Below are 13,835 nucleotides of genomic sequence, written 5' to 3'. Positions count from 1 at the left end.
CAGTAGTCATAGGTCTTGGAAAGAAGGAACACTTACTGAATCCCTAATCTGTGCCGAGATTTTCATTTTAATCTCTGCAAAGATGTTATAAGTTAGGTCATAGTTTTCCCACTTTAAAGATGAGGAAACTGATTACAGAACTTTCATAATTTGCCCAGAATCACATAGTCAGTAAATAGCAAGGCTAGAATTTGTACTGAGATCTCTTGGCTCTAAAGCCTGGTAATATTGTTAACACAGAGGACTGGGTTGCAAGCCAAGGGCATGAGTGATCCAGGTCATTGAGTAGAACCCATGCTTCTCCACTCAACATCTTCATCAGGTTTCCCTCTGGTAATGGCCATTTAGTGATAACTAACTTGTTAGCGGTACAAGAGTGGCATCCAGTGGCTTCAGCTGGAACTACAAGACTAAGGATGATAGGTCAAATTCTTTCACCTCTGGGTCATTCTGTTTCCATTTCTAAACAGGAAAGGTAGAATAGCTGACCTCTTGAGTAATAGGGAAGAAAATCATCTATTATATGCTCTATTGAGGAACTGAAAAAATGAGGGAGTGTGTATTTAGAGTGAATATATTCAGGGAAAGGTCATGAAGGAATGGAGAGGGTATTATTTTTGTTTTTATTTTTTTAGAAACAGGTTCCCGCTATGTTGCCCAGGCTGGAGTGCAGTGACTATTCATAGGTGTGATCATGGTGCACTACAGCCTCGAACTCCTGGGCTTAAGTGATCCTCCTGTGTCAGCCTCCTGAACTGGAACTACAGGAGTGCATCACTGCACCTGGCTAAGAGTGGATATTTTAAGCCTGAATGTTGGAACAGAGACTGTGGGCCAGGATGGAGTGAACAAGATAGTACTCCAGGGTTTAGTGTCATAGGTGTATGTAGGGACTGAGAATTTAAACCCAGAATGAGCAGGAGTAGTAACAAGGAGGCAATTTTCTAAGGTGGGTATTGTTTCCGGTGGGTGAGGGGAGGGGTAGACTAGAAATAAATGTCCCATAGAATGTTAAATCCAAGGAGGTGTATCCTGAGGTCAGGGCTGTCTTATCTGGGGAACCAGGTGATTAATGAAGGGTATGCAAGGCTCCCAGAGAGGCCCAGAGCTTCATATCTCAATGTGGGTAGTTCCTTGATAAGACCAATTTCAAGATAGGAGAAAGATTTATCTATGACATGAGATTTTCCAAGCTAAAGCAAAAAAAAAAAAAAAAAAAAAAAAAAAATTCTCTCTCAAGATAAAAATGTTTAGAAAATATCCGGTTTCTTCCTTCACGTCTTTAGTATTACTTTTGCCCTTCCTATGTTCCTTGGAATGTAATTACTTGGGAACTAAAATTTGTTTTAGTAAACAATATATGATAGGTCTCCTATGGAGATAATTCATATACCATAAAATTTACCACTTTAAAGAATAAAACTCATTAAGTATATTCACTATGCTGTGCAGCCATCACCACTAAATTACAGAACATCTCCATCATGCCATTAGCAGTAGCTGTTCGCAGTGAGTCCCAGTTCCCCTCTCCCTTCAATCCCTGGCAACCACTAGTATACTTCCCATCTCTGTGGATTTGCCTATTCTGGACACTTCATATAGATGGAACCATACAACATGTGGCCTTTATGTGATTTCTTTCATTTAGCGTGTTTCTAAGGTTCATCTATGTTGTACCATATAACAATTTCATCCATTTTTATGGCTGAATAATAGTCCATTGTATGGATATACCACATTTTATCCATTAATTAGTTGATTAACACAAGTTTTTTCCCACTTTTTAGCTATTATGAATATGCTGTTACGAACACTTTTGTGTGGACATGCTTGTAACTCTATTGGGTATCTGTCTAGGAGTAGGATTGCTGAGTCATATGGTAACACTATGTTTTAACTTTTTAAAGAACTTTCGAGCTGATTTCCACGGTCTGCACCATTTTACATTCCTGCCAGTGCTGTGTGATGCTTCCAGTATTTCTATACCCTCATTAACTGTTGTCATTATTTTTCTTATTGCCATTCTAGTGCATGTGAAGTAATTTCGTGGTTTTGATTTGCATTTCTTTAATGAATATTTATGCTGAGTATCTTTTCCATGTGTTTACTGGCCATTTGTATATCTTCTTTGAAGAAATGTCTATTCAAATCTTTTGCCCACTTTTAAATTGGTTTGTTAAATTACTGAGTTATGAGAGTTATTTACCCTGGGCCAGGCATGGTGGCTTATACTTGTAATCCCAGCACTTCGGGAGGCTGAGGTGGGAGGATCACTTGAGCCCAGGAGTTTAAGACCAGCCTGGGCAACATAGTGAGACCACGTCACTACAAAAAATACAAATTTTTTTTTTTTTTTTTGAGACGGAGTCTCGCTCTATTGCCCAGGCTGGAGTGCAGTGGCCGGATCTCAGCTCACTGCAAGCTCCACCTCCCGGGTTCACGCCATTCTCCTGCCTCAGCCTCCCGAGTAGCTGGGACTACAGGCGCTCGCCACCTCGCCTGGCTAGTTTTTTGTATTTTTTTAGTAGAGACGGGGTTTCACCGTGTTAGCCAGGATGGTCTCGATCTCCTGACCTCGTGATCCGCCCATCTCGGCCTCCCAAAGTGCTGGGATTACAGGCATGAGCCACCATGCCTGGGCTATAAATAAATTTTAAAAAGAGTTCTTTAATTTGGATAAAAGTTCCTTAGCAGGTATGATTTGTAAACGTTTTCTCCCATTCTTGTGGATTGACTTTTCACTTTTGTTCCTGGGAAGCACAAATTTTATTTTATTTTTTATTTTTTTTGAGATGGAGTCTTGCTCTGTTGCCCAGGCTGGAGTGCAGTGGCGCCATCTTGGCTCACTGCAAGCTCCGCCTCCCGGGTTCACGCAGTTCTCCTGCCTCAGCCTCCTGAGTAGCTGGGACTACAGGCCCCCGCCACCACGCCCGGCTAATTTTTTTGTATTTTTTTTTTAAATTATTATACTTTAAGTTCTAGGGTACATGTGCATAACATGCAGGTTTGTTACATATGTATACTTGTGCCATGTTAGTGTGCTGCACCCATCAACTCGTCAGCACCCATCAACTCATTTACATCAGGTATAACTCCCAATGCAATTTTTTTTTTTTTGTATTTTTAGTAGAAGTGGGGTTTCACCGTGTTAGCCAGGATGGTCTCTATCTCCTGACCTTGTGATCCTCCCACCTCAGCCTCCCAAAGTGCTGGGATTACAGGCTTGAGCCACCGCACCCGGCCAGGAAGCACAAATTTTTATTTTATTTTATTTTATTTTTGAGATGGAGTCTGACTCATCACCCATGCTGGAGTGCAATGGTGTGATCTCAGCTCACAGCAACTTCCACCTCCCAGGTTCAAGCAATTTTCCTGCCTCAGCCTCCTGAGTAGCTGGGATTACAGGCGCCCGCCACCATGGCCAGCTAATTTTTGTATTTTTAGTACAGGCGGGGTTTCACCATGTTAGCCAGGCTAGTCTCGAACTCCTTACCTCAGGTGATCTGCCTGCCTTGGCCTCCCAAAGTGCTGGGATGAGCCACCATGCCGGGCCACAAATTTTTAATTTTGAGAAGAGGATATCTATTTTTATACATCTGTATTCTTGAAAAGGAGCTGGGAGAATTGGGTCCTGGTCTCAGTAAGAATCTCTTTTTCTCTGTGCAAATTATTGAACTAACCAGTGTGGCAGGGCTCTAGGAGGCTACAGATGACTACAGAATACATCCTGTGGCTTCCCAGGTTTGACTTTCTCAAACTTAACCTTGTGTAAGGCACTCAGGTAGCTGTAAAGTGATACAGGCATGATGGCCCTTGCCTTTGAAGGGATTTAGGGTGTAGAAAATGGACATATGCACATTACTTGATGAATGGGCACACAGGATACTTGCAGAGTATGCAGAGCCCGAGGAATGGGCAGGCAGTAGCCAAGAGACTGGAGCTCAGAGAAGAAAGGATGTGCCGTGAGTGGCCAGAGTGCAGAAGGATCCACAGAGGGAAACCTTGAGGACTAGAGGGTGGGTAGGGAGATTCGTGAGCCAGGAGGAAGAAGGAGTTCCAGGTGAGGGCAGACAACCTTGTGAGGTCAGTGAAGCCACCAGGCACACTCCTTTTTCACTAGGGCTCGTTCATGTTTCTGCAAAACTCACTTAGGACTTCTAATTTTTTTAAGCAGCTAACCCTAGAGAAAAAGGACTCAGCCCAGGGCACTGAGGACGTACCTGATAACAGCAGCCGGGAGCTCCTAGCAGGTAAGGTTTTAGCTTTTCAAGTGAGCCCTGGACTGCAGCTGGGGAAGTAAAAAACGTGAGTTCAAACTTTCAAACTATTCCATTGTACCTTCTACTACAGCGGCGTCCTTCTGCAATTTAGTGAGCTGTTGCTGCCACTGTGGGTCTTCAAGGCAGCAGCAGTTATTCCCTCCCGAAGATGTTAGGACAGGACTAGAAATTTGTAATACAGTCTTGTGCAGTTACAGATAGCTGCACACGATGGGATGGGGGCAGGTAATACGCAGATTCAGTGCCCTGAATCCAGGTGGTTCCTTCACATCTTTTCTTGATCACTGGGGTTGACGCTGCAGCTCCCCTCATTTTGGTTACTATTATGATTTGGGATTTGGAGGCTGCTCCCAAGAGTAGGCACCACGTCACTCTTAATGTGTGTTATGGGGAAGTGTCAGTGCATGTGTTGTGATGGCAATTATACTGAAGTCCTTTCTCCATACATGTCTCTCGCAATACTTAAACAGCCTTCCCAGCCTGCAGCAGCAGGGGTACAGCAGCTCTCACGTTCAGTCACTAGCAGAGGTGCCAGGTACTATTGTGAGCTTTTAAAATGTACTAATGCTCTTAGTTCTCAAAACAATCCTAGGAGCTATAGGCACTGTTATTAACTCTCATTTTACATATGAGGAAATTGAGGCCCACAGATATCAATAAACTTACCCAAGGCTACACAGCCAGTAAATGACAGAGCCAGAATTCAAACCCAGGCAGCCTAGCTCTGCTGTCTCTGGAAGAGCTGAATTAGCAGGGATGCCCTCCGACAGATCCTGAGTCCTTCAGATAAAACAGTATCTGGGTCAAGGGAAGTTGGGGATTGTGACTTCAGCACCTATGCTTGGTTGGTAAATCCCTCTTTCTAGGGTCACAACTACAACACATACACGTTTATGCTTAGGCCTAAGATGTGTCCCTGAAATCACTGTCAGCTGAACCATGTTTTAAATGTTGTGGGGGCTGTTGCTACTGAAAAGAACCCTGCTGTGAACGCTTGTACAAAGCAAAGAATCTATTTTTATAAATTTAGATTTGGAGATTTTAAAAAATGCAAGTATGATACATACAATTCAGTATTTATGCAGTCAGAAGAGACAAAAGAATAAGTATCTTCCCATACAAGGAAAAAAATTAACATTTAATTCTGTGGACGCTGGAAAGATGCTGGGGTCTTCCACAGACCTTACCTCGTTTAGTCCTTACAGTGCCCTTCTGGGGGCGGGGGGAGGCATGGATCCTAACAAACCAGAGGACCCAGGCTCAGGTCAGGCAGAATGCTTAACAGGAGGTAATGACTTTCAGCTTGCCGCCTCCAAAGCCCGTGTTTTCTCCAGTGTGCAACCTGAGCTTTAAAATCTAGGTGTTTATAATCTGGTGGAACCCCTGGAGGATGGCTTGGGCTATTCTGCCCTACAGACCTGTGGCTCTCATCAGCATCCATTCTGTGACTCACATGGGCAGCCCTGCTGAAGAAAATCGCCAAACTGTGGGTTGATGCCACCATCCATCCCTGGTCCACTCACTCAGGAGCCTTTGGTTTGTCAGTCCTTCCCCTTGCCTTTCTGGCCTTTGCCCCTCAGTGGCTACTCCATTCTTTAAAAAATCTACCCAGTCTCTGCCTCCTGCTTCCTACTTACTGATCTCTTTTCTCAGTAAACTCACCCAACTTGCACCCTCCCACTGCAGAACTTCATCAGTGTGGGATCACAGTGGGATCATCCTCCTGCTTTCTCGGGACCTGCTTGCATCAGTTATCACTGCTGCACCTTCAGCTCTCCTCTGAGTTCCTTTCCCTCAGCAGGTCAAGCTCTCATTTTGTCAGAAGAAAATCTCCCATGACCTTGAATTTCCTCCACCTCTTTCCATCAGTCTCATCCAAGGGTCTCAAAACCACAAGCTGCATGCACCCTGTCTCCCTTTCTTCCTCTCATTCTCTCCATCACTTAGGGTACTTGTTTTCTGTGGCCTCTGAAACTTCTCCCCTTAGGGAAGGCCTCTTAATTACCAAATTTTGCATTTATCTTCATTGTATCTGAACTATGCGCAAAATTTGGCACTGTAAGACTATGACTCGCCTGGTTTTTCCCTCTGGGCTTTTCTCTTCACCTACTTTCTTCTGGTCATGCCTAAATAGTGCTTCTCCTGCTCTCCCACCCAGCTATCTTCCATCCCAGCTGCTGACCCCTGCCTCTGGGCTCAAGACTCTCAAATTGGTGTGACCAGCCAAGGCCTCTGCTGAGCACCAGTTGGGAGATTCATTTGCTCACTAGGCAGCTCCTCATGGAGGTCCCATTGGTACCTCAGTTTCCTCTCTCCTGACTAAAGAGACTTTGGTCTCTGTCATGATTAATAGCACACTGTCCAGTTTATCACATCTGAAATCTTGGATTAATTCAAGAGGACTCTCATTCTTTTTTTTTTTTTTTTGAGACAAAATCTCCCTCTGTTGCCCAGGCTGGAGTGCAGTGGCATGATCTCAGCTCACTGCAACCTCTGCCTCCCAGGTTCAAGTGATTCTCTTGCCTCAGCCTCTGAATAGCTAGGATTACAGGTGCCCACCACCATAACCAGCTAATTTTTGTATTTTTAGTAGAGTCGGGGTTTCACCATGTTGGCCAGGATGGTCTCAATCTCCTGACCTCGTGATCTGCCCACCTCGGCCCCCCAAAGTGCTGGGATTACAGGCGTGAGCCACTGCACCCAGCCAAGAGGCCTCTCCCACATCCAGGTGCTCACCAAGGCCTGTCACTTAGGCCTGATGAACACTTCTGATTCCTGGTGACGCCTCCATCCCCACTGTCTTCACTTTTGTCGAAGTGGGCTCTTAAGGTCTTCCTGTCTCTAGTTTGATCTAAGCCACACCTTTGAAAGAACAATCTTTCTGAAGTACAAAATTACCAATATATTTCACCAGTGCTTAAAACTCTTTATTGGCTTCCTGTCTCTTACAGATGAAAATCTGTTTCTAGCCTGGCATGGTGGTGTGTGCCTTTAGTCCCAGCTACTCGAGAGGATGAGGCCAGGAGTTCAAAGCTGCAGTGAGCTATGATCGTGCCACTGCACTCCAGCCTAGGTGACAGGCGAGACCCCATCTTTATAAACATTTATGTAGGAGGTTGTTTTATGCCTTTGCATAAAGATTACTTGCGTAACTTTCAGCATGAAATTCCCTTTCTCTCCCTTGTCTGTCTGGCATATCACTATTCATACTTCAAAACCCAGCTCTGGGACAGGAGTGGTGGCTTATGCCTGTAATACCGTCACTTTGGGGAGCTAGGGTGGGAGGACAGCTTCAGACCACTCTGGCCAACACGGTGAGACCCCCATCTCTACAAAAAGTAAAAAAATTAGCTGGTGTGGTGGCACGCCCCTGTGGTCCCTGGTACTCGGGAAGCTGAAGCTGAGACAGTAGGATCGCTTGAGCCCAAGAGGTCAGGCTGCAGTGAGCCAGGATTGCGCCACTGCACTCCAGCCTGGGCAACAGAGCAAGACCCTGTCTCAAAAAAACAAAAAAGCCCAGCTCAGGTTATCTCCTCAGGGAGACCTTTCTTCACATGCAGAAGTAGTCGGCTCCCTTCTCTGTTCTAACCCTGGGCTTTGTACACAGGTTTGCATCCCTCCTAGCATCTGTGAGCTTCTCTCAGGGAAAAGCTCATTGATCTACATCCCCAGGACCTGCTCGGGAAGAATCTATCCATCTAAACTCGCTTTGACAAATGAATCAGTTAAGAGTAGGAAAGCTGCCTATGGGCACCGCCCAATGCAACGTGAGCAACTAAGGGAGACAGAACTGAGGCCAGAGAGGTGATGGGGGGACAGGCTGGCAGGGAGGGGAGCTTGTCAGTGCAGACTCCAGGAAGAATCTGTGTGCAGAAAGCTACTGAGCGGCCCGAGTCCCCCAAGTGAGGGCTCGGGACAATCTCCTGCCCGGGTGAGAGAATAGGGAGGCCCTGAAACCTCTCTGAAGCCTCAGGTTGCTCCTGAAGCGCCCGGAGCTGCAGGGTTTTGGTGTGGATGGGACCTGCTGACAGGGATGCGGTGGGAAGAGCCCCTCGGCGCCCTTTCTCCCAGGCTTCCCCCCTACCCAAGGGTCTTCCTAACACAGGGCCATGAAAATAAGATGAAGGTGGCTTGTTTTCTCCTAGATACCAACGAGCAAGCAGAAAACAAGAGGCTCAAGAGGGGCAGCCTCCGCATGGAGGAGATTCGAGCTCTGCACTCCGCCAGGGCCCCGAGCCCGTCAGAGGCCGCCCCGCGCCGCCCGGAGGCCACCGCGGCCCCCCTCACTCCTAGCGGAAGGGCGGCCTTTAAGGCTCACGGCAGGGCCCTGGCGCCGGGCAGGGTGAGCCGTGGGAGCCGCCTGGAGGTAACTGAGCGAGCGCTGCGCAGGGAAGGGTGCGGCAGGAGGTGCGGGCCACAGGCCGCTGCCGAGGGGTCCTCACTCCGGGCCCCGTTGTTCCCGCAGGACGTGCTGTGGCTGCAGGAGGTCTCCAACCTGTCGGAGTGGCTGAGTCCCAGCCCTGGGCCCTGAGCCGGGCCCCTTTCCGCAAGTGCCCACCGATCCGGAGGCTGCGGGCAGCCGCTGCCCCGTGGTTTAATAAAGCTGCTCCGCGCTCACCGAGGCCGCTTCCGCGTCTGCTTCCGCGTCTGGCCCGGGTGGGGCGGGGCCTGGAGCCGCGCCGCAGCCTGACGTCACCCACACCTCCCTGGGACCGCGTCACTGGTGCGCGCCGCGGGTCAGGGCGCAATGGCGGCGCTGGGCGGGGATGGGCTGCGCCTGCTGTCGGTGTCGCGGCCGGAGCGGCCGCCCGAGTCGGCGGCGCTGGGCGGCCCGGGCCCCGGGCTGTGCTGCTGGGTGTCAGTGTTCTCCTGTCTCAGCCTCGCCTGCTCCTACGTGGGCAGCCTCTACGTCTGGAAGAGCGAACTGCCCAGGTGCGGGGGCTGCGCGCGGCCGGAACCCGCGCCCCTGCGAGGCGGGGTTGCGGGCGGAGCTTGGGCGAGCCGGGGGCGGGGCCGCGCTGATGGACAGCCGCGGGCCCCTTGAACTTACTGTCCCCTCCGTAGGGACCATCCCGCCGTCATCAAGCGGCGCTTCACCAGCGTCCTGGTGGTGTCCAGTCTCTCACCCCTGTGCGTGCTGCTCTGGAGGGAACTCACAGGCATCCAGGTGCGAAGGCGGCGGGGCAAAGGGGGAGAGAACTCAGGGGTCTTTAGGGGAGGAAGCAAGACTGATGCCCCCTTTCCTGTGGCTCAGCCAGGCACATCCCTGCTCACCCTGATGGGCTTCAGGCTGGAGGGCATTTTCCCAGCGGCGCTGCTGCCCCTGTTGCTGACCATGGTGAGTGCTCCTTTTGTATTTTTTCTTCTGGTCTTTGTTATCAGCTTGATGCGCAGTGCTTTGGACTCCTCTTGATTGTATTCGGTTTTTGGCTGATGGGAGACAGGGCTTTTGAGATGGCCCCAGGGTTCTCCAGTATGCATGGTCTGGAAATCCTGGCTGAGAGGATTTCAAGCTTGGGGTCTCAGGGGCATGGGCAAGGGTCTGGGCAAAAGCGGTGGGTTGTGGTGAAAGTGTTTTCTTGCCCTCAGATTCTTTTCCTGGGCCCACTGATGCAGCTTTCTATGGATTGCCCTTGTGACCTGGCAGATGGGCTGAAGGTTGTCCTGGGTGAGTCTTAACGGCTGAAGGGAAAAGTAGGCACAGGCAGTCCAAGACAATGGGGCAGGGAGTCAGCGGGCTCAGGGTGTGATCTGGACACGTGAAATGTTATCTGGGTATGTTTTCTCATCAGTAAACTGGAAACAGAGCTAGATGGCCTCTAAGGGTTGATTCCCAACGTCCAAGGAGTTCCCTGGGAACCCCCAGCTGTATTTGGTGTGGACCAGAGAGCACTGTCCCCTGCTTCCCCAACCAGTGCTGGTCTTGGTTAAATTTTGGTGTCTCCAGAGTTTACTTCCAGGATGCCCTGCCTCATCTAATGCCTTCCCTTCAGGTCCTCTCAAGACATTGGGTTTATGTTGGGTCCACACCCCCGTCCTCAGGAGTATTGATGCCTAACCTGAGTTTGACCAGGGTGAAGTTGTGGGAGAGGAGCCCTTGGAGCCTCTGGGGTCTCATTGTCCGATAGCCTGTCACTCACAGCTTATCCTGAATTCCTTCTGCAGCCCCGCGCTCCTGGGCCCGCTGCCTCACAGACATGCGTTGGCTGCGGAACCAAGTGATCGCCCCCCTGACAGAGGAGCTGGTGTTCCGGGCCTGTATGCTGCCTATGTTGGCACCGTGCATGGGCTTGGGCCCTGCTGTGTTCACCTGCCCGCTCTTTTTTGGAGTTGGTGAGTCTGGCCAACTTGGTCCTGGTGTGTTCTCAGCATGAGAGCTGAGAAGGGGGCTTGAGGTGAGGGGCAGGCCTAGAATGGAGGTTGGGAGGAATGACTGTGATGTGATTGTCATCTTTTTCCCAGCCCATTTTCACCACATTATTGAGCAGCTGCGTTTCCGCCAGAGCAGCGTGGGGAACATCTTCTTGTCTGCTGGTGAGTCCTGGCTAGCTGGCCTGGGTTAGGGTGTGTGATGATGTCCCTAATGGCCAGTCTGGAGAAGGAATTGGGAACTGAGGGCTACAGTATTGGAGGGGCCACTGACCGTGGGAGTTGGGGTGCAGGACAGCTGTAGGTGGTGGGGCAGGCAGCCACTGCCCCGGGTGGAGGGGATGGTGGATCTTTGGCTGATGGGTGTGTAGTGCGGGGGCAGGAAGGGCGTGCAGGTGTGGTCACTCGCGGCCTCCCCGTCTCCAGCGTTCCAGTTCTCCTACACAGCCGTCTTCGGTGCCTACACTGCTTTCCTCTTCATCCGCACAGGTTGGTCCTCAGTCCCTCAAGGGTCCCTGGGGGCCCACAGGAGCGGGTGGGAGAATGGGAATACTGTTTGTTCTAGGAACAAGTTCTTCTATTCCAGTCCTTGAGACAGGCTGGTCTGAGAGGTGGAAAGGAGCAGAGGCCGTGGTGTGTGGGTGGATGGCTGGGGTAGTGGGATCTTGATCTCCTGTTTTAGGGGACGAGGGTCACTAGCCCTAGAAGGGCCAGAGGAGGTAGTAGGGCTGCTCCCTGAGTTGCTGTCTCTTTTCCCCAGGACACCTGATTGGGCCGGTTCTCTGCCATTCCTTCTGCAATTACATGGGTTTCCCGGCTGTTTGCGCGGCCTTGGAGCACCCGCAGAGGCGGCCCCTGCTGGCAGGCTATGCCTTGGGTGTGGGACTCTTCCTGCTTCTGCTCCAGCCCCTCACGGACCCTAAGCTCTACGGCAGCCTTCCCCTTTGTGTGCTTTTGGAGCGGGCAGGGGACTCAGAGGCTCCCCTGTGCTCCTGACCTACGCTCCTGGATACAACATGAACTCTCACCGGCTCCCCAGCCCTCCCCACCAAGGGGTACTGCAGGGGAGGGACTGGCTGGGGTCCCCGAGATCTCAGGAATTTTTGTAGGGGATTGAAGCCAGAGCTAGTTGAATCCCAGGGACCAAGAGAAAGGAGCAGATATCCAAAGGGTGCAGCCCCTTTCGAAAGGGGTGTTTACGAGCAGCTGTGAGTGAGGGGACAAGGGGCAGGTCCCAGGAGCCACACACTCCCTTCCTCACTTTGGACTGCTGCTTCTCTTAGCTCCTCTGCCTCTCAAAAGCTGCTCGGGGGTTTTTTTATTTATAAAACCTCTCCCCACCCCCAACCCCCAACTTCCTGGGTTTTCTCATTGTCTTTTTGCATCAGGACTTTGTATTGGGATATTAAAGAGATTTAACTTGGGTAACATGGCCTTGGACCTTTGGGAATCGGTCTATTTGGGATCTTGTGTGAGGATTCTAGGCAGCTCTTGGGAGTGTGCCCACACCTGTCCCAGCTACCTTCAACAGTGACATCTGGGCGGTGCATCCCAGCAGGTAGTTCCCTGGAGTACAGAATGGGCTGGGAGCTCTGGTTGCTGGGGGCCTGTGGCTTCCTCCTTCCTGAGCCATGCCCCAAAGTCCTAGTGTCGGTGGGTCTGAGACTGCAGGTAGCAGCTGTGAGCCCCACTCGTCCTGGGGCCTGTGGCTTGGCTGATGGGTCAGGGAGGGAACCATGGCCCTGGCCCTGACCTCAGCAATGGAGCCTCCGAGCTATCTCTTCTGAGGGGAGGAGGACTGGCCTCAAGCCTCTGCCGGGACCTCCAGTCTGCCCGCCTTGTTTTTCACAAGAGGAAACAGGTCCCAAATCGGAGAGAAACCTACTCCTGAATCACCAGAAGTAGAGGCTTTTCTGGTTCCCTCCACCTCGGACCTCTGCCCCAGAGGAACCCACAACACAGGCTGCAGCTCTGAGGGCGGCGGCGACTTTGCCAAGCAACACGGTGACTCGAGGGTCCTCAGCACCTGCGCGTGTTCTGCCTGCTCTCCATCATTTTTGGAAGGGCTCTCATTTCCCTGCCTGTGCCCTTTTAAAATTAGATTCTTGAACCCGGGAGGTGGACATTGCAGTGAGCCAAGATCACGCCACTGTACTCCAGCCTGGGCGACAGAGCGAGACTCCGTCTTGGTGGTGGGCTGGGAGGGCGGGGGGCAGGTAGGAAATGTTAGCCCTTTAGGTCCCATTCCAGGCTCAAGGAGGTTGTCCCAGGGTCCCTTCCCTGAGGCTGGCCGCTGCGGGAAAGAAAAGGGATGTGCAGTCACTGCCCCACGATGCCTGCAGGCTGCCCGTGACGACATCCACCCGGATGGAAGGGGCAGCATCGCAGTCACTTGCCTCCTGGGGTACATCTGGGACCTGGCGGTCCAGAAAGGAAGAGGCTCAAGCCCACTGTGACTTGGCCATCCCAGAGGCTGGACTGGCACTGGGAGCACTGGGCAGAGGCCTGCTGGGCGCTTCCTACCCAGAGGCTGGTGTTTCCTGCATCAGCCTCCCCACCCCCGCCCCTCCATCTCAGGAACTGCCCAGCCTCCTGCTCCCTTCCCCATCCTCCCCCTACCTGTGGGCAGGAGGGCAGTGGTGCAGGCAGGGTTAGTGTCCCCGCTGCAGGAAAGGCAACTGAGCAGGGGTCTGGAGGGGTGGTCATGGGGAGTGGCAGGGTTAGAACCTGAGACCCTGGACTCCCCCTCACCTCCTGCCATCATTCTCACATCCAGAGCACGCACAAGACTGCCGGATCACCATTCCCGAGGGTCTCACCCACTGCCCAGAAGGTGGTACCTGCTTGCATTTACCTGCTAACTGAGGTGGGACGCTGGCCTTGGGTTTTAGAAAATAAAGCAGCGGGGCTGGGAGACGAGTCTGCCAACGGCCTGGGTTTCATCTCTCTCTGTCTCTTACTACTTGTGGAGTCCTGGACAAATTATTTAATCTTCCTGTGACTTGATTTCTGTGTCCATAAGAGGATAAGGTTAATTCCCTGAGTTAATAGGTGTTAAATACTTAGAACAGGCCCCACCCCTCAAGTAAGTTCAGTACTACTAGTCCTGTTGGGGGAGTATACACAGTAAGCACCCAATAGTGACTTAAAACAGGGCCACAGTTGTCATCCTCACTACCCTCTGAA

At 51.1% G+C, this 13,835-nt stretch overlaps 3 protein-coding genes across 5 annotated transcripts in view; 2 read left to right on the top strand and 1 right to left on the bottom strand.

Annotated features, from left to right (window-relative positions):
• Nucleotides 1–8,897, top strand: part of TOP6BL (TOP6B like initiator of meiotic double strand breaks) — a 103,059-nt gene extending 94,162 nt beyond the window's left edge. Inside the window, exons 14-16 of the mRNA XM_071074209.1 lie at nt 4,172–4,250; nt 8,426–8,646; nt 8,746–8,897. Coding sequence (XP_070930310.1) covers nt 4,172–4,250; nt 8,426–8,646; nt 8,746–8,811 — 366 coding nt within the window. The 3' untranslated portion in view covers nt 8,812–8,897. The remainder of the gene's footprint in view (nt 1–4,171; nt 4,251–8,425; nt 8,647–8,745) is intronic.
• Nucleotides 8,898–9,012: 115 nt separating this feature from the next.
• Nucleotides 9,013–12,082, top strand: LOC105469653 (Ras converting CAAX endopeptidase 1). 3 transcript variants are annotated; one of them, XM_071074211.1, is made up of 8 exons: nt 9,013–9,212; nt 9,345–9,447; nt 9,539–9,618; nt 9,870–9,948; nt 10,446–10,613; nt 10,743–10,814; nt 11,076–11,138; nt 11,410–12,082. In XM_071074211.1, the coding sequence occupies exons 3-8, from the start codon at nt 9,559–9,561 to the stop codon at nt 11,643–11,645; spliced, it is 678 nt and encodes a 225-aa protein (XP_070930312.1). In that variant the 5' UTR covers nt 9,013–9,212; nt 9,345–9,447; nt 9,539–9,558; the 3' UTR covers nt 11,646–12,082. The 3 variants fall into 3 exon arrangements, with proteins under 3 accessions (XP_070930312.1, XP_011719287.1, XP_070930311.1); XM_011720985.3 differs by having other exon boundaries at nt 9,535–9,618; XM_071074210.1 differs by lacking the exon at nt 11,076–11,138 and having other exon boundaries at nt 9,535–9,618.
• Nucleotides 12,083–13,519: 1,437 nt separating this feature from the next.
• LOC105469659 (pyruvate carboxylase) overlaps nt 13,520–13,835 on the bottom strand; it is a 110,392-nt gene continuing 110,076 nt past the window's right edge. The window contains exon 23 of the transcript XR_011610460.1: nt 13,520–13,658. The gene's annotated coding sequence lies outside the window, so the exon portion shown is untranslated. The remainder of the gene's footprint in view (nt 13,659–13,835) is intronic.

Source organism: Macaca nemestrina, chromosome 12, assembly GCF_043159975.1.
Source record: "Macaca nemestrina isolate mMacNem1 chromosome 12, mMacNem.hap1, whole genome shotgun sequence".
NCBI classification, from domain to species: Eukaryota; Metazoa; Chordata; class Mammalia; order Primates; family Cercopithecidae; genus Macaca; species Macaca nemestrina.
The sequence above is the reverse complement of the archived record's forward strand: the minus strand, read 5'-3'. Positions and strand labels throughout refer to the sequence as shown.

Bases quoted from the DNA above. Each gene is read 5' to 3' on its own strand.
- LOC105469653 (XM_011720985.3), top strand. From the start codon at position 9,028: ATGGCGGCGCTGGGCGGGGATGGGCTGCGCCTGCTGTCGGTGTCGCGG. The intron at 9,448-9,534 runs GTGCGAAGGCGG...CCTGTGGCTCAG, and splicing joins GGGAACTCACAGGCATCCAG to CCAGGCACATCCCTGCTCAC. The intron at 10,815-11,075 runs GTGAGTCCTGGC...CCCCGTCTCCAG, and splicing joins GAACATCTTCTTGTCTGCTG to CGTTCCAGTTCTCCTACACA.